The sequence below is a fragment of the Mesoplodon densirostris genome, chromosome 9 (assembly GCF_025265405.1).
Source record: "Mesoplodon densirostris isolate mMesDen1 chromosome 9, mMesDen1 primary haplotype, whole genome shotgun sequence".
NCBI classification, from domain to species: domain Eukaryota; kingdom Metazoa; phylum Chordata; class Mammalia; order Artiodactyla; family Ziphiidae; genus Mesoplodon; species Mesoplodon densirostris.
Genome location: NC_082669.1, coordinates 17,025,549 through 17,045,261, shown reverse-complemented (window position 1 = coordinate 17,045,261; position 19,713 = coordinate 17,025,549). Strand labels below are relative to the sequence as shown.

The 19,713-nt window shown below is 42.4% G+C and overlaps 2 protein-coding genes across 7 annotated transcripts in view; one reads left to right on the top strand and one right to left on the bottom strand.

The window, feature by feature from the left end:
• SRPK2 (SRSF protein kinase 2) overlaps positions 1–19,713 on the top strand; it is a 237,359-nt gene that overhangs the window by 137,491 nt on the left and 80,155 nt on the right. The window lies entirely within an intron of this gene.
• On the bottom strand, positions 10,994–11,239 carry LOC132496292 (V-type proton ATPase subunit e 1-like). Its single transcript, XM_060108594.1, has one exon. It carries the CDS (start codon positions 11,237–11,239, stop codon positions 10,994–10,996), a length of 246 nt encoding a protein of 81 aa, XP_059964577.1.

Below are 19,713 nucleotides of genomic sequence, written 5' to 3'. Positions count from 1 at the left end.
TGCAGGAGCTCATCTTAAGCAGTTAAACTACCAATAAAGATGTTCTCTGATGATGAGGGTGTCACTTGTACAGATTTTTGTATAGCAGTTTCTCAGTATGTTTGATTTTTAAATGTGGAAAATCTTTGACCTGGTAAGTTACTCCTGAGACTGTGTTCCAAGAAAATAGCGAACTATTGAAAGAGTTTTTATTTTAGCTTGGTATCACAAGTCAGACTGTACTATAATGGATTCAAGAATGAGGAGAAACAAATTGACTTTAAAACATTCATTATATAAAACATTAATTTTATTGCCACATCTAAGCTCCACCTTTTTTGGGGGGGGCTGTATGTAGTTTTTGTCTGCTGTTTTTTTAAAAAAATCTTTTAATTAATTTATTTTTATTATTTGTTTTTGGTTGTGTTGGGTCCTCGTTGGTGCGCGCGGGTTTCCTCTAGTTGCGGTGAGCGGGGACTATTCTTTGTTGCGGTGCACAGACTTCTCATTGCGGTGGCTTCTCTTGTTGCGGAGCACGGGCTCTAGGCGCACGGGCTTCAGTAGTTGTGGCACTCAGGCTCAGTAGCTGTGGCTCGCAGGCTGTAGAGCACAGGCTCAGTAGTTGTGGTGCACGGGCTTAGTTGCTCCGTGGCATGTGGGATCTTCCCGGACCAGGGCTTGAACCCGTGGCCCCTGCATTGGCAGGCAGATTCTTAACCACTGTGCCACCAGGGAAGTCCCTGTCTGCTGATTTTAAAACAACCATTTAAATGAAACCTTATTTCACTTTTTCAGGATCTAAGTCATATATTATTTGAGTTCCTAAAATTCTCCCGAATAAGTAGTGATGAATAGACTGTCTAACTTGGATGCCTCTAGGTCAGGTGTACACCAGTTGGGAATTTTTGCCTGTTCTTGCCACCAGTTTGTAACCAAGTCCTTAGTAAGATTCTTTATTCCTGAATTCCTAACATGTAGAAGTAGCATCTCTAGTCAACAGAATTTCTTATACTTTCAAATGGCACCTTATTATTTACTGCATATCTGGGAGGAAGAAAGGACTAGGAAATGTATTCTTTTTTCTTCCTTTTTTTTTTTTTTTTTTTTTGCAGTACGCGGGCCTCTCACCGCTGTGGCCTCTCCCGCTGCGGAGCACGAGCTCCGGACGCGCAGGCTCAGCGGCCATGGCTCACAGGCCCAGCTGCTCCGCGGCATATGGGATCTTCCCAGACGGGGGCCCGAACCCACGTCCCCCGCATCGGCAGGCAGACTCTCAACCACTGCGCCACCAGGGAAGCCCGGAAATGTATTCTTTAATACAGAAAATTTTTGTGACTTCATTGAAGTTCAGAATCAATGTAAGATAGTGAAATCAAAGTTTTAGATTATAGGCTTAATGATTTAGAAAACAGGCATACGCCTTTTCAATTTCGATTTTTTATTCAGCTTATATCATTTGATGTCTGCCTGAGTAAGCACCCGTGCTAATAAGCACATAGGCACTAAAGCTTAGCTCTTGTCCTCAGTCAGCTACTCAGCGTCATACCTGGTAAAGAGTCATCAACCTCCAGCACTGGAAAGCCTGACACGAACCTGGGTTATAGGAGCTGGTTGACCCTTATCAAGGTGTAGAGAGAACCCAGTGTGTGATATGTTAAATGCTCATTAGCTTTTTGTTGTTGTTGTTGTTGTTTTGCGGTACGCGGGCCTCTCACTGTTGCGGCCTCTCCTGTTGCGGAGCACAGGCTCCGGAGGCTCAGCGGCCATGGCTCACGGGCCCAGCCGCTCCGTGGCATGTGGGATCTTCCAGGACTGGGGCGCGAACCCGTCTCCCCTGCATCGGCAGGCGGACTCTCAACCACTGCGCCACCAGGGAAGCCCACTCATTAGTTTTTAGGAGAAGGATTTTTAAAAAATGAATTCTGTTGTAACTGTATATGGGCCTGGCCTGGGTGTGGCTCTTCCGTTTCTCCAATAAGGAATTCTCTTTACTCCTGTTCAGGGGGGCAGAGTGGAGTAAGGACTCTGAGATTCTATTAATTATCCAAATGGTTTCTCATCACAGTACCTTACCATACCTTCTCCAAAAGATTGTAGCCGGATCACAGTCTTTCCTGAAGCAGACTTTCTCCAAAATATGCAGTCTTTGCTTCAGGAAAGATTGTAATCTGCCTCCACTGGGGGTTGGGGTGAGCGGGGAAGGAAGGAGGCATGGCCTTGTCCAGCCGAGCTCTGTGTGTTCGGGAGCATCCCCCCAATAGCCTGACCTCTCCCCAGTCCTTGGTTTTCATGCCGAGGCTCTGGGGTGGACTAGTTTCTGGTCGGTGTCTGTCACTGTCGGTTGTAGTGCTTACGTTCTTCCTATTTGTTACCTCCTGCATTGACTTTGTGTTCTAAAAACGTTGTTGAATTTCTTGTTCCTTGATTTTTACTATTCCATTGTCTTTGTTCTTTTGGATTTTCTTGTTTTTTTGTTTGTTTTTTACTATGGGAAGGAGAGAAGAAAAATGTATGGTGTCAATCAGTCATGTTTAAATTAGAAGTCCTTTAGCTATGGTTTTCTGAGTTTGAACTCTGAATACTTAATGGTATAATTATTTATATTTTGATGGAATTAACTAAAATTTGGTTTCACTTGAATGAAGTAGGTGATTAAAACAGACTGATTAGTGTAATAACTTTTTAAGAGACATACATTTATTAGAGTGGAATGTCCTATTCCTGAAATCTTTTGGAGCATCAGAAGTTCTTATTTGTAATCTGCCTTTCTTTGCCTGTGCCTATTCGTATTTGCTTCCCTTGCTTATGTTTCAGTCATAAGCACACTTGAGTGTATTACCACCGGTAGACATCTGTGAGATACGGTAATGGCTTCTTACAGCAGAGATTCTTAACTGTGGGTGTGTGTCAGACTCCTAGTGACATGTGCCCAGGCCACATTCCAGACCTACTGAGTCAGAATCTCCTGCCTGTAGGCTTTTGTCTGTTGAAAAAGCTTCTACATGATCATGGTGTATAGTCTTAAGAACTATTGTGTTACAGATCCTAAAATAAATATAGATTAAATTTTGCATGACGTTTTATATCTTACCAGAAATAAACTCCATATTCTTCATTCAGGGGTGTCAGAATCTGGTTCCGGTCTTTCTTTCTAGCGTTTCTGCCAATATTCTCCTGTGGGTACCTTGTATATCAGCAAAACTGGACTTTCCTGTTGCCATGCCTGTGCTTATTCCCGAGGTTCCCCTTTTGCCTCAAAAGCCCTTCCTCACAGGTTAGCCTCAGTTGTCACTCCTTTCTCTATGGATTTCGTGGGGACTAAACGAGCCAGAGAGAACATTTCTGCCTTTCTGTGTATTTTGTTTTGTTCTCATTGTATTCCCCAGACCTTGGAACCTTGACTATGTTGAGGTGATTAAGGTAATAGTCTTTCTGAACCATGGTCTGCCTTGTTTTATATTGTTATTTGTATACTTTTCTGCTCTAATCTGTTAGACACCCGGTTCCACGCATGAAAACAGCTTTTACTCATTTTTTAACAATAAAATAGTTTGATAAATATTTCTTGAACAAATGTGAGGTATCTTCTCTGTACGTGGGTAGTCAAGCAGAATTTGGAACTATAGGGTAGAATCACAGAATTTATGAGCACAAGGGTAGGAGAGAATATCACAGGCCCTGAGTTCTCTTTGATCTGAGTCGATGGGATGATCAGACTGGTGGAGTACTTCATAGCTCCCGCCCCATCGGAGATACCAGTTTGATGTTTTTCAAGACAGTCCTCAGTTGTGAGATAAATTTGAACTGAGATGGTACTGTGTCGTGTGTGAATACAAGGGGGAGTAATTTGTAGCATTTGGTTTCATGGGTGCTAGTCTCAGCAGCACCTTATGTTTTGAATTTCTGTTCCACCTTAGGTAAGGCTCTGATGTTGAACACTAAAGCTTTTATTTTCTTACCTGTTCAGTGCTGCCCTTGCAGGTTAGTGAGTGGTTTAAAACTAGGCAGTGAGTTTCCCATGTGTTAATACACATGACTGGGGGGTTTGCAGAATTTCATATTTGGTCGTGAAGAGTATTTGATCTGAACCAACTGGAGTGGGATGAGAGCATGTGTTAAGAGCAGTGTACAGGGGAGAACTCACTGGTGGCTATGGTGATCGTTTTTTTTTTTTTTTTTTTTGAGTCAGCTTTTATTAAGGTATGATTTACATTCAATAAAGATTCACCAGTTTTAAGTGTACAGTTCATGGAGTTGTGACTGTTGTACATATACATGGTATAACCACAACCGCAATCGTGAGGTAACATTTCATCAGCACCAAAAGTTCCCTTGAGCCCTTTTGCAGTTAGCACCCTTCCCCGACTCCTTAGTGTCTGGCAACCATTGATCAGCTTTCCATCACTGAAGTTTCGCCTTTTTAAAATGGAATCATATACTCTGTAGTTTGACTTCTTTCACTTAGCACAGTTCTTTTGAGTTCATTCATGTTCTCGTATTTGTTCATTGTCTTGTATTGCTGAGTAGTTATTCCATTGTTTAACCACAGTTTATCCTTTCTAGTGTCATCTTTTGGTGAGCTTGAAACTACACATTATTTGTTTAAGGGTTTAGTTGACATCTGGTATCCAAACTACACATGAGTATGATTTTTCTTGTTTAGAAGCTCATTAAAGTCAAATAGAACCTTAGACTAAAGGACTTGAATGTAGTGGTTACATATGAATCTGGTAATGTTTCTTCAAGTGTGGCCCTTAAACCACCTGCATCAGTTTCCTGGGGTGCTTACCAAACATGCAGGTTCCTGGGCCTTCTCTCAGTCTTAGTGAGTCAGTCTGTGAGTGGAGGAGTCTGAATGCTGTAAGTGGATATCAGTACTACAGAGGATTCATCTCATCCCAGTGAGTGTCCTTCAGTGTTTCCTGTTCAAGCCTCTCACCCGTGTCAGTTATTTACCACGTACGCTTCCTTCTACCGAGTCCACTGGCACAGCAGCAGATCTAGTTCTACTAGAAAGTTGGGTCTGGAAATATTTCACTGCTTCCAGCTGCTGCCTAGGAGGGCAAGGTTCCTTCCTGGCTCTCCAGTCACTAGTTGTATGACCTTGAACTTACCCCCTGTGCCTCATTATCCTCATCTGTGAAAATGGGGTGAATAATAGTACTTCAGAGTTGTTTGAGCATTGAGTTAATTATACGAGTAAAGTACTCAGAATAGTACTATTATTTAAGAGTTTGATTTTTAAAATATTGTTATTTTGAGTAGTATTTTTATTGCCACCCTGGAAATATACATTCATTATTTGTTTTAACTCATGTTTACCAGTTTATCAGTCACCATTTTTTCTTGTAATTTAGACCTTCCTCATTGTTTCATGTCTTCCTGAAATCTATTCTTTAGAAGTTTCTTTAGAAGAAGTCTGTAAATGATAAACTAAGTTTTTGTTGATTTGAAAATACCTTTATTTGTTTTATGTATACATGTTTTCCTTCCTCCCTCCCTTCCTCCCTTGGCTGTGTTGGGTCTTTGTTGCTGCGCGGGGGCTTTCTCTAGTTGCAGTGGGTGGGCTTCTCGTTGCGGTGGCTTCTCTTTGTTGCGGACCACGGGCTCTAGGTGCACGGGCTTCAGTAGTTGTGGCGCAGGGGCTTAGTTGCTCTGAGGCATGTGAGATCTTCCCAGACCAGGGATCGAACCCGTGTCCCCTGCATTGGTAGACAGATTATTAACTGCTGCGCCACCAGGGAAGTCCCTACGTGTTTTCTTTAGCCAGTTATATAACTGAAAATGACAGTCATTGGCTCTTAGCACTTTGATGATCTTACACCACTGTTGTTTGACTTCTTTCTTTTGTGAACTCTAGTGACAGTGTAATTGTCATTTCTATGTAGAAAGTCTGGCTGTTTTTCCCCCCTGTTTTTTTCTCTTTGCTTTGGAGTTCTTCAGTTTTATTGTTCTGGAGATTTCTCCTTGTCTGGAACACTTTGTGCTTTCTGAATTTGAGATGTATGTTCCTTATCAATTCTGGACAATTCTTAGCTCTTCCTTCTTCTCCCTTCGCCAAGAAGCCCAAAGAGTAGATTGGTTAGATCTTCTCATTCTCTACTCCACTTCTCAACCTTTCGTCATATTTTCAGTCTCTTTGTCTTTCTGTGATACTGGGTTCGCCAGAAAGTTCACTCCGGTTTTTCCTGTTTTACAGAAGAACCCAAGCAAACTTTCTGGCCAACCCAATACATCCTAGATGATTTCTTCAGATCCATCTTCCAGTCTCTTGTTTGTTGTCTAATCGATCAATGATTTTGTCTCATGCTTTAATTTCCTGCTTGTGCTTTCGTTTCCTTCCTTTATTTCTATCAGTATTGTATTTATTTTATATTCTGTATTTCATAGTACTAGCATCTGAAGTTACTTCTGCTGTTTATTATTTCTTTTGGCTTGCTCATTGGGTATTGTTTCCTTATTTATTTGGTGATTTGAAAAAAATTATTAAATCACATCTGCCCCACCCAATCTTGACTGCTTGGAATCCCAGTTAGCCCTGATTGAGGATGCATTTCTCCCAAGAGGATTTGTTTTTACTTCTTCCAGGCACCCAGGGATGGCAGTGACCCGGAAGCACTCTAAATTAATTCTTGGCTTGGGGGTTTCAGAGCTAGCAAGGTATAATAATAAATTCAAATGCTAACTCTGCCCAAGGAGAAGCTTGAGATTGCAGATGAATAGGAGAGATTTCCCCTACCTCTTTAGTCTAGAGAAGTGTGGGTATCCGAAATTGGACTCACTGGTTGATCCTAGCTCTTCTTTCTCTAGTCCTGTCTCTTCCTAGAACCTGTCTTTGGATGGCAATTGTAGCTGGAATCCTAACCTTATTCTTGAGCCTCTCCCATTGGGATTGGATTTGGTGCTTGCAGAATCTCTCGTTTCTCTGGAAAATGTTTTTCTGATAGCTTCTTTAGGTATCCACCAGTCTCTGAAAACGGCCATTCCTACAAGAACAATGTTAACGTGCTTCAGCATTTTTGAAGAACGATAGACACAATTCCTATAGTAAGGTTGGCATTAGTGCTAATTGAAACAACAGTCTTAAAAAATAAAGCCATTTATCTAATATTGAAGAATGTGTATGGCTGAAATTATAAAGTTTGAAAGAGGCAGAGTGTATTGCAGTGGACTAAGAACTCTTCAGATGACCAAAATTCTCTGCCAGCAATTGTAACTTTTGTTTTCCATCTAGGGGAAACAGTTTTTAAGATGGGAACACTTCTGTTGTGTAAAGTCCATTGAAACTCTAGTTCACAAGAAAGACTTTGAGGATTGGGCTTAACTTTGTACTTGTCCAAAAAGACCTAGTTAGAACAAGTCATGTGTTACTGGGCAATGTTTATTAAGCAGTTTGCTTACGTGTTAAATTTTTTAAATCTATGTTAGACATCTTTTTTTTTCCCCAAAGATGGTTATAGCAGCAGTACAACCCATTTTGTCATATTGCCTTGTAGAAATATGTGATAATTAACAATAGAGATCCTTCTGAAACTTTCTTAAATCTCATAACCAATCATGATTATAAAATACATGAGTTTAGAAGCAGAGAGGTTAAGAGGTAGATTGATGCTGACCTTTGCATTAGCACAGCTACAGATGAGCAGAAAGGGCCAGAGGTCTGATAGCGCTATCATGCATAATATATCAGAGTGTACCTCCTTATTACTCACAGCTGGAGCCCTGAGGAAACAAGTTCATGGTAACCACACACCAGAAAGGTGAGAATAGGACGTGAGGATTAACCTTTATTGACTGCCTACCACGTGCACAGTTACCATACCAAGGAATTTATGTATCATCCCTTTTAAATTACCATAAACCTCTGACCTTCTTGAGAGGCTCAGGGAAGTTGTCACTGACTTGAATTCTCGTGGATTTTTAAGTGATGGAACCGGCATTCACACCTAACCCACAGGCTTTCTACCAGAAAACTGCATGTTGTTTGGAGCTGGACTTTTATCCTAGCTTTCCAGCCCTAGACAGTTCATTTTGTTGTTCTTTAGTAAACGCCAAGGGTGGGGGAGGGGTGGGGGGGCCAGAGATAGGAGCCACTTTCCCAGCATCCACTTTGTCTTAGTTTTCTTTCTTGTCTTTACAAATTAATACTTAATTTCAGTTGCCGTGCGCGTGGTGCCCAACTGGAAAAGTATGAGAGGAGTAGAAGGGATCTCTGAAAAGTTAATCCTCTCCCTGAGCCTCAGTCGTTGAGCGCCTTTTCCTGGAGGACAGTCATTATTGTCAAGTGTCTTGGTGCTCCCACCAGAAGCAGTCTGTTAACATGAGGTGCACGCATTATATTGTATCTGTAAAACAAGCGGTACCTGCCATACACAGATGCACTGCACCTTTGTATTTATCATTGACATATCTTCCATATTAGTACATAGAGGACAGCCTCTTTATTTCCGTGTAACAACTTGATTGAAAGATAATTCATGTACCATAAAATTTTAAATGTGCAATTCCAAGATGTTTCAGTCTACTCACAGAATTTCGCAACCATCACCAGCCACCTAATTTTAGAACATTTTCATCACCCCCAAAATAAATTCTGTACACTTGAGTAGTTGCCTCCATTTCTTCCCACCTCCTCAGCCATAAGTGGCCACTAACCTACTTTCTCTCTGTTCTGGGAATTACGTATAAATGGAATCATATAATATGATCTTTAGTGACTAGCTTCTTTGATTTACCATAATGATTTCAAGGATCATCCATGTTGTAGCATCTATCAGTACTTCCATTACTTTTTATTGTTGAGTAATATTCTATTCTATTACTATTTTGTTTTATTTATCCATTCATCAATTAATGGACATTAGGTTGTTTCTGCTTTGGGGTAGTACGAATGAGGCTAAGAACATTTATGTGCAAGTTTTTATTTTTGATGTATGTTTTAGCTTCTCTTGTGTATATACCTAGGAGTGGAACTGCTGGGTCATATGGTAAGTGTTTAATCTTTTGAGAAACTGCTTCTAGTTTTTCAAAATGAGTACATCGTTTTCCTTTCTTATAAACAGTCTGTGAGGGTTCTAATATTTGCATATTTTTGCCGTCACTTGTTAGTATCTGTCTTTTTTTTTTTTTTTTTTTTTTTTTTTTAGGCGGTACGCGGGCCTCTCACCATTGTGGCCTCTCCCGTTGTGGAGCACGGGCTCCGGACGCGCAGGCTCAGCGGCCATGGCTCACGGGCCCAGCCGCTCCGCGGCATGTGGGATCCTCCCGGACCGGGGCACGAACCCGTGTCCCCTGCATTGGCAGGCGGACTGTCAACCACTGTGCCACCAGGGAAGCCCAGTATCTGTCTTTTTGATTATTGCCATCCTAGTACGTGTGAATTTGTGGTTCATTGTGGGGTTTTTTTTTTTTTTTTTTTTTTTGGTGGTACGCGGGCCTCTCACTGTTGTGGCCTCTCCCGTTGCGGAGCACAGGCTCCGGACGCGCAGGCTCAGCGGCCATGGCTCACGGGCCCAGATGCTCCGCGGCATGTGGGATCTTCCCGGACTGGGGCACGAACCCGTGTCCCCTGCATCGGCAGGCGGACTCTCAACCACTGCGCCACCAGGGAAGCCCTCATTGTGGTTTTGATTTTTGTTTTTCGGATGGCTAATGATGAACATCTTTTCTAGGAGTTTTTTAAATAGTTTTAGCTCTTAACATCTGGGTCTTTGATCTGCTGTGGTTAATTTTTGCGTGTAGTGTGAGTTAGGAGTCCTACTTTATTCTTTTGCATGTGGGTATTCATTTATCTCATCACCTTTTGTTTAAAAACACTGCTCTTTCCTTATTGAATGGTCTTGGCACCTTTGTTGAAAAATCATTTGATGGTAATGTGAGGGTTTATTTCTGGACTCTGGGTGCCACACTCTGTTGATTACTGTACCTTTGTAGTAAGTTTTGAAATCAAGAAGCATGAGTCTTCCAGTATTGTTCTTTCTCAATATTGGTTTGGCTATTCTGGGTCATTGCACTTCCATATGAATTTTAGGAATGGCTTATCAATTTCTGCAAAGAAGCCAACTGGTATTTTGATAGGCGTTGAATTGAATCTGTAGATCAGTTTGGGGCATATTGTCATCTTAACAGAATTAAGTCTTCAGTCCATTAACATGGGATGTGTTTCTGTTTATTTAGATCTTCTTTCATTTCTTTCAGTAATCTTTTTTAGCTTTGATAGTATATATTTTGAACTTCTTTTGTTAAATTTATTCCTATGTACAGTTGACCCTTAACACGGGTTTGAACTACTTGGGTCCACTTATATGTGGATTTTTTTTAATAGTATGTACTACAGTACTATACAGTCCACAGATAGTTGACTCTGTGTATATGGAGGAACCACATACACAGAAGGCCAACTATTAAGTTGTACTTCGATTTTCAGCTGTGCCCCAGCCCTCTAATTGTTCAGTGTTCAACTGTATTTTATTCTTTCTTTTTCCATGGAAAGCAGAAGAATAATTTATTCTAAAAGATGGCAGAAATAAGAAATTCATCCTGAAAATATACTTTGGTATAATTCTGGTGAGACAGATTTTTCCCTCTGAATATGTTCTCCTACTGACTGCCCCAACTGGAGTCTTACTGCCTTGTAACAGTTTTTAAACATTTCGCTGATTCCCATGTTATGAGCAGGCAGGAGCCATCTTCAAATCTTCAGGTTCCAAGGAGAGAGTAACATTATTTCTCAGAAGAACAGCACTTTCTATCTCAGAAGAGTACATAAACATTTTATGGAGGCGGCATACTTCAGGTTAAATAGGTACATCATTCATCAAAGTGTAAAAAAGGTGACCAGAAAAAATACTGCATTGTAGAATAAGGCATTCAAATGCGGTGGGAACATTTAAGGCAGTAGATGGCTAAAACGGGTGAGTTAAGGAAGGTGGTCTGGGTATGGAGGTGATTTTGCATCTAGAGGGGTTCTCTTTGTGGCCTCAGTGACTGAGCACTGGCGAGCAGGTCTTCTTCCTCAAGGCCAATGATGCTTGAGGTACCAAATGGTTTCATTTTTCAACTGTGTTCCAAAGAGAGGGTTGAGTTGGGCCAGAATTGCAATCGGCCAAAAGAAATAACAGCAAACGGAACAGGTCACCGGTGTGGTGATGCTAACTTCCCGGTTGGGACCCTTCGAGATGAACCGGGGCCCCAGGAAGCTGATGAAACCACAGAACACGCTCATCACGATGAGAGACACCGTGAGGCCGGTGTAGGCCATGCTTGCCACCGGAGCTCTGTGTTTTATTCTTTTTGATGCTATTGTGGATGGGATTTTCTTAATTTCATTTGCCTCGTTTTTTATAGAAGAGTTACGTTGTATGCATGTGCCATAATCTATCATCATGTTATTAACAAGTCTCCCATTGATGGACATTTAGACCCCAATATATTGCTATTTGCAGACATTGTCACTGTGAGTATCAGGTGAATTCCAGTAAGGAGGTGTGCTGAGCTAAAAGATATTCAAATATTGGGATCATCTGTCAAATTAAAAATGAGTATACTTTTCCTGTTTATAATTTTACAGCTAAAATTTCCAGTGGTGGGCTGTATAAAAAAATGTTCCAAACTCTTTTTCAGTTAATTTTGTTTACTTATTAAAAGTAATGATATGCTAGAGGAGGTTCATGTTGCTAAAATGTTGCCTAGAGCAGCACTGTCCAGTAGAACTTCCTGTGATGATGGAAATGTTCTATTATCTGCACTGTTCAGTACCATAGTCACCAGCTGTATGTGGTTACGGCTGTTTGAGCCCTTAAAATGAGGCTAGGGTGACGGAAGGACTGAATCTTAAATTTTATTCTGTTTAATTTGGCCAGTGGCTATTGTGTCATATAATTATAGTTGCTGTTTGACTTAAATCTTGCGGAGGTGTGCAGAAGCCACGTTCAAAGTGGTACATCTTGCATTATTTCCTGAGTAGCAGGAGGCAGTTGTTCTAGTTAAGTTTCATCAACATACAGGTCTTAGTAAACAATTCTCCCCCCACCCCCCGCCCTTTTTTTTTTTTTTTTTGCGGTAAGCCGGCCTCTCACTGTTGTGGCCTCTCCCATTGCGGAGCACGGGCTCCGGATGCGCAGGCCCAGTGGCCATGGCTCACGAGCCCAGCTGCTCTGCGGCATGTGGGATCTTCCCGGACCGGGGCACGAACCTGTGTCCCCTGCATTGGCAGGTGGGCTCTCAACCACTGCACCACCAGGGAAACCCCGCCCTTTTTTTTTGTAGTAGCAGTTTACCCTGTACCCAGCTGGCTTCAGATTGCCTACAACAGAGCCTTTTAGATAGAAACACACGGGTCCTTAGTTTGCTAGTTTTTATATGTATATCTTGTCCTAATGTAAAAAGGTAGGCTTATGTGAGGTAAAACTTATATATTCTCCAAAATCTGTCCTTGAAATTTATGAATTTATCTTGGTGATTATGCTATGGGTCACTGCTTGCAGATCGTCAACCAGGCAGGCTAGAACCTGTTGGTGGTTTGACTAACGTTGTATGTTAGCGCTTAACTAGGCCTTGCTCTTGTCTCTTAAACTCCTCAGTTCTCTTTGGCACTCTCACATGCTTGGAGAGGCATTGTTTACCAGCTGTTTACTCATGACCTCTGTTTCTGTTTGCAGCCTAAACCTTTATTTTTTACCTATACATTCTATATACCAAGCAGTCCACTGTATTTCTACAATGCTGGACATCCCACATGCCCCTCAAACTCTGATGAGCTGAAACAGAAGTAAGCTTTCACTGCAAGCCATTCCTCCTCCTCCTGCTGTGTTCTCTCTCCAAATTAATGGTAACACTGTCTTACTATCAGAAACCTAGGAGACAGACACCCACCTCCAGCAAATGAATTACTGAGTTCTGAGTTCAGGTTTTCATCATGTCCTCCTGCGACACCTCACTAGTTTCCCTGCTTCTGTCTTTTATCCTTTCTACCCATTCTGTATACCGATTTCATATGTTTTTTTGCAGAGAGCAACTCTCTGGTCCTAAAATTGTATTTCAGTGGCTCCTACACGCCTTAAGGATAGAGCGCGAATCCCTTAGAACTGTAGCTCGTTCCTCTGTCAGCTGGCTGCTGCTGGGCCTCTTCCCTGTCTCCAGCCACACTGGGCTAGCTTAGGCCTCTGTGCCTCTCATCACCCTGTTCCTGGGCCTTGGCCACCCTCCTCCACCCCCTGTGCCTCGTTCTGTTCTTTCTCTAAGATCACTCCCAGCCTGTGGATGTTTCTGGCTCAGCCCTCTGGCCACCACCGCCTCTGTAACAACGCTTGGAGCAGTTATGTTCCCATATTCACGTGTTGACAGGCACTTCTCTAGAGCCCTCTTGCTAGACCGTCCATCCCTCAGTGCTGGGCTCCTTTGCACCCCGGCACACGTCATGGTTGCATGGTCTTCGCCAGGGATCCCCAACCCCTGGGCCACGGACCGATACCGGTTGGTGACCTGTTAGGAACCGGGCCGCACAGCAGGAGGTGAGCGGCGGGAAGGAAGCGAAGCTTCATCTGCATTTACAGCCGCTCCCCATTGCTCGCATTACCGCCTGAGCTCCACCTCCTGTCAATTCAGTGGTGGCATTAGATTCTCACAGGAACACGAACCCTGCTGTGAACTGCGCATGCGAGGGATCTAGGCTGCGCGCTCCTTATGAGAATCTGATGCCTGATGACCTGAGGTGGAGCTGACGCAGTGATGCTAGCGCTGGGGAGCGGCTGCAAATACAGATCATCATTAGCAGAGAGGTTTGACTGCACAGAGACCGTAATAAATCAACTGCCTGCAGACTCATATCAAAGCCCTATCAGGGAGTGGCAAGTGACAAGCTGCACCTTACAGAGTAGACTGGACATAAGCCACACACTTCAGGTGTCACTGTCTCCTGTCACTCCCAGGTGGGACCGTCTAGTTGCAGGAAAACAAGCTCAGGGCTCCCACGGATTCTGCATTATGGTGAGTTGTATAATCATGTCATTATATAGTACAATGTAACAATAGCAGAAATGAAGTGCACAATAAACGTAACGCGCTTGAATCATCCCGAAACCATCCCCCCACCCCATCCCATGGAAAAACTGTCTTCCACGAAACTGGTCCCTGGTGTCAAAAAGGCTAGGGACTGCTGTTACGTGCTATGCTGAGTATCTGTGGAATCCGTGGATGCCATTTTTACACGCTTTTGGGCTCTGGATTAAACTTTTCTGTCTGCCTTTCTCTTCTTCAGTAGTAATAACATGTACTGCCAGGCCTCACACTGTTTTATGAAATATTAATAATACAGGTGGATGAGAAGTCTATAGCTCTGTCATATATATGTTGTCAGGTGGTCAAGTAGTCAACTGGTTTGTTGTCTAAGGTGTAGTTTAGTTGGGAAGCAGGTGTGATTTACTTACATCTTCACTAACTATGTTCAGTGTTCTAGAAGACAACACAGTCTTAGTAGGACCGTGTAGTGTCTGGCTTGGAATTATGATGGTTTCTGTTAGAATTTGGGGAATAAGGTTTTGTTTTCCTTTCTTTTTAACTTGCCTGTGCCCCAAAGAGAATTGGCTGTCACATTCTTATTACCCAGCTTCTTAATTCCTCTGATCATTTCAAGTATTAAAAAAAACCCAGATTTGGTTGAGGCCAAAATCTGATAATTTAAAGTGAACTACTCTATTACTTATTGAGAACTTGGCAGCTCTATTCATTTTCTATTGCTGCACAAATTACCACACACTTAGCAGGTAAAAACAATACCTGTTTATTAGCTCACAGTTCTGTAGGTCAGAAGTTAGGGCTGCACAGGTGGCTGATTTCTCACTGGACTGAAACCAAGCTGCTGGCCAAGGCTGCGGTTCTCATTTGGGGATTGGACTCCTCTTTTAAGATGACTAGTTGTTGGCAGAACTCTTCCTTGCACTGAAGTTGTTGTTATCCTTCTAGCTGTTGGCTGGGGACCACTCTCACTGCTAGAGGCCACCCGTAATTCCTTGCTCTGTGGCCCTAATGGGCAGTTCCTGACATGAATGTTTGCTTTTTTCCAGGCTAGCTCAAGCACGCCCCTGACTTTTTCTGTGACCAGCCAGAGAAAACCCTCACCTGTAAAAAGGCTCATGTGGTTAGGTTAGGCCCACCCAGTGTATCTGCCCTTTTGCCATATAACATAACATAATTACAAGAGTGATACCGTATTCACAGGGCTACCCACACTCAGAGGAACAGGGAATTACACAGGGCAAGGGTCATTGAGGCTTATTTTAGAATTCTGCCTACCATAGCAGACACTTCACATTTAGGTTTGATTTATACAAAGTTTAGAAATTCTCTTTTCATTGGAGAGGAATACATGAAATCATTGTGGCTTTTTCCTCCCTAGCTGTGTGACTTTACCCAGTGCTACAGCAGCTAGCCTTTTTAGATAAGCTATTTTGAGAGAAAGTGTATACTGATTGATTCTGTCCTTAAGTAGAAATGCCAGATTGCATGTTTCTCAGGCTGACAATTACCACCAAGAGAGGAAGAGTGAGAAGGAGGGTGGGAGGAAGAGAGTGAGTTTTAGATTTAGGCTGTCGACATACGAGGAAAGAAAAAGAAATTTGACTTTATGTGAATGTCCCTAGAATACTACCTGTAGAAATTGGTTTGGGATTTCTTTTCTTCTCCATCAAATCTGAATGAGATCCTTGCTGGGTAGAGTAATCTTGGTTGCAGGTTTTTCTCCTTCATCACTTAAAATATGTCCTGCCAGTCCCTTCTGGCTTGCAGAGTTTCTGCTGAAAGGTCAGCTGTTAACCTTATGGGGATTCCCTTGTGTGTTATTTGTTGTTTTTCCCTTGCTGCTTTTAATATGTTTTCTTTGTATTTAATTTTTGACAGTTTGATTAATATGTGTCTTGGCGTATTTCTCCTTGGATTTATCCTGTATGGGACTCTCTGTGCCTCCTGGACTTGACTGACTATTTCCTTTCCCATATTAGGGAAGTTTTCAACTATAATCTCTTCAAATATTTTCTCAGTCCCTTTCTTTTTCTCGTCTTCTTCTGGAACCCCTATAATTCGAATGTTGGTGTGTTTAATGTTGTCCCAGAGGTCTCTGAGACTGTCCTCTGTTCTTTTCATTCTTTTTTCTTTATTTTGCTCTGCAGCAGTTATTTCCACTATTTTATCCTCCACGTCACTTATCCGTTCTTCTGCCTCAGTTATTCTGCTATTGATCCCATCTAGAGTATTTTTCATTTCACTTACTGTGTTTTTAATCATTGCTTGATTCATCTTTAGTTCTTCTAGGTCCTTGTTAACTGTTTGTTGCATTTTGTCTATTCTATTTCCAAGATTTTGGATCATCTTTACTATCATTATTCTGAATTCTTTTTCAGGTAGACTGCCTATTTCCTCTTCATTTGTTAGGTCTGGTGGGTTTTTATCTTGCTCCTTCTCCTGCTGTGTGTTTTTCTGTCTTCTCATTTTGCTTATCTTACTGTGTTTGGGGTCTCCTTTTTGCAGGCTGCAGGTTCATAGTTCCCCTTGTTTTTGGTGTCTGTCCCCAGTGGCTAAGGTTGGTTCAGTGGGTTGTGTAGGCTTCCTGGTGGAGGGGACTGGTGCCTGTGTTCTGGTGGATGAGGCTGGATCTTGTCTTTCTGGTGGGCAGGTCCACGTCTGGTGGTGTGTTTTGGGATGTCTGTGGACTTTTTATGATTTTAGGCAGCCTCTCTGCTGATGGGTGGCGTTGTGTTCCTGTCTTGCTAGTTGTTTGGCATAGGGTGTCCAGCACTGTAGCTTGCTGGTCGTTGAGTGAAGCTGGGTGCTGGTGTTGAGATGGAGATCTCTGGAAGATTTTCGCCGTTTGATATTATGTGGAGCTGGGAGGTCTCTTGTGGACCAGTGTCCTGAAGTTGGCTCTCCCACCTCAGAGGCACAGCACTGACTCCTGGCTCCTCAATTTGGGATGATTTTTTGTCTATTCATGTATTCCACAGATGCAGGGTACATCAAGTTGATTGTGGAGCTTTAATCCGCTGCTTCTGAGGCTGCTGGGAGAGATTCCCCTTTCTCTTCTTTGTTCTCACAGCTCCCGGGTCTCAGCTTTGGATTTGGCCCCGCCTCTCCGTGTAGGTCGCCGCAGGGCGTCTGTTCTTCTCTCAGACAGGACAGGGTTAAAGGAGCAGCCGCTTCGGGGACTCTGGCTCACTCAGGCCGGGGGGGAGGGAGGGGCACGGAGTGCGGGGTGAGCCTGCAGCGGCAGAGGTCGGCGTGACGTTGCAGCAGCCCGAGGCGCGCCGTGCGTTCTCCCAGGGAAGCCGTCCCTGGATCCCGGGACCCCGGCAGTGGCGGGCTGCACAGACTCCCGGAAGGGCGGTGTGGACAGTGACCTGCGCTCGCACACAGGCCTCGTGGCGGCGTCAGCAGCCCAAGCCCGTCTCTGGGGTCCGCGCTTTCAGCCGCGGCTTGCGCCCGTCTCTGGAGTTCCTTTAAGCAGCGCTCTTAATCCCCTCTCCTCGCGCACCAGGAAACAAAGAGGGAAGAAAAAGTCTCTTGCCTCTTCGGCAGCTCCAGACTTTTTCCTGGACTCCCTCCTGGCTAGCTGTGGCGCATTAGCCCCTTCAGGCTGTGTTCACGCCGCCAGCCCCAGTCCTCTCGCTGCACTCCCGACTGGAGCCCGAGCCTCAGCTCCCAGCGCCGCCCGCCCCGGCAGCCGAGCAGACAAGCCTCTCGGGCTGGTGAGTGCCGGTTGGCACTGATCCTCTGTGTGGGAATCTCTCCGCTTTGCCCTACCCAGGTACGTGGGGAGTTTCTTGCCTTTTGGGAGGTCTGGGGTCTTCTGCCAGCGTTCAGTAGGTGTTCTGTAGGAGTTGTTCCACGTGTAGCTGTATTTCTGGTGTATCTGTGGGGAGGAAGGTGATCTCCGCGTCTTACTCTTCGGCCATCTTCCCCGGAAGTCTCGGGATTTCTTTTCTTTATGTTTTGGTTAAAGATTAACAATCAATTTCTTAAATGGTCTCAGTTGCCATTTAAGCTGATAACAAAGGAAAGTACTTCTTTTTCTGCCAAATGTGAAGTTTACTTCTTTTTCTCTGCTGGAATGGAAAAGAAAAAGCAGCTGGAAGGAAATCAGAGAACTCCCATCTGGTTGCCATGGCAATTTAGAGCAGATGATGTACGCATTTTGCTAGGGTTGTTTAGTTTTTCCTCACTTTACTAATAGAGCAAATGTACATGAAAAATATAATATGAAGTCGATGAGCATGATAAAATAATATTAGTATTCTAATGTAATATTTAAAGAAAAAAATATATTTTTTACCTGCATTTTTATGATAGCCCTATTTGGAGTAATGATTAGAATATTTAGTTATGTTTTATGTAGGGCAAAATAAATATAGTTCTTTGTGAAAAATATGAATGACTAGTTGGCATTTTGCTTTCTAAATTTTTTATTCCAGTCACTGAGTTGGTACATTTTCTTATGTATACATACACGTTCTTAAATTACTAGTGCCTTATAGAAACTTCAGATGATTAGATAGACTCTCTCTACTTTTTACAGAACTACATGTTATTTTTCACTGTGAATGTACTAGGCATTTGTAAAAGAGACCATGCATATAGATTGCTTAAATCTAAATGTAGATATTTATGATTTTTCTTGGAAGCATATACTTTATTAAGGTATAAGGTGGATATTAAAAGGTATTATATAGTCGTATAGGCTTTTGCTTTTTAAAAAATAGCTTTTTGAGGTATAATTCAAATACCATACAACTTAGACATTTAAAGTATGCAGTTCAGTATTTTTTAAGTATATTCACATGGTTGTATAACCATCACCACATGAGAACATTTTCATGACTCCTGAAGAATCCCCCGTATCTATTAACAGTCAGTCTCCATTTCTCTTCTCTCTTCCCCTGCTCCCAACTCCAAGCAACCATTAATACACTCTACAAATTTCCCTATTCTGGACGTTTTGATATAAAATGGCATCATTCAACATGTGTTCTTTTCTGACTCGTGTTTTTCATTTAGCGTAATGTTTTCAAGGGTCATCCTTGCTGTAACATGTATCATCAGTACTTCATTTGTTTTTATTGCTGAATAATATTACATTGTAAGGATATACCACGTTTTACTTATCCATCTATCAGTTGATGCACATTTGGGTTGTTGCTGCATTTTATCTATTCTGAATAGCCCTGCTATGAACATTTTTACACAAGATTTTGTGGGGTCAAATGTTATCATTTCTCTTGGGTATATACCTCGGAGTGGAATTGCTGGGTTTTATGGTAACTCTAAATTCAGCCTTTTTCGGAACTACCAGATATTCCAGAACAGCTGCGCTATATTATACTCCTGCTACAATGTATGATGGTTCCAATTTCTTCTTTCTTGACAATACTTGTTGTTGTCTGGTGTTTTTTTAATATAACCATCCTATTGGACGTGAAGTAGTATCTCATTGTGGTTTTGACTTCCCTTTTCCAAATGACTAATGATGTTGAACATCTTTTCATGTATGTGCTTATTGGTCATTTGTATATCTTCTTTGGAGAAATGTCTGTTCTGCTTCTTTAATTTTTAAAATTTGTCTCTTTATCGTCGTGTTACAAATTTCTTTTTATATTCTAGATACAAGTTTCTTTAAAGCTGTATGATTTATAAATATATTCTTCCATTCTCTGGGTTGCCTTTACTTCTTCTTTTTTTTTTTTTTTTTTT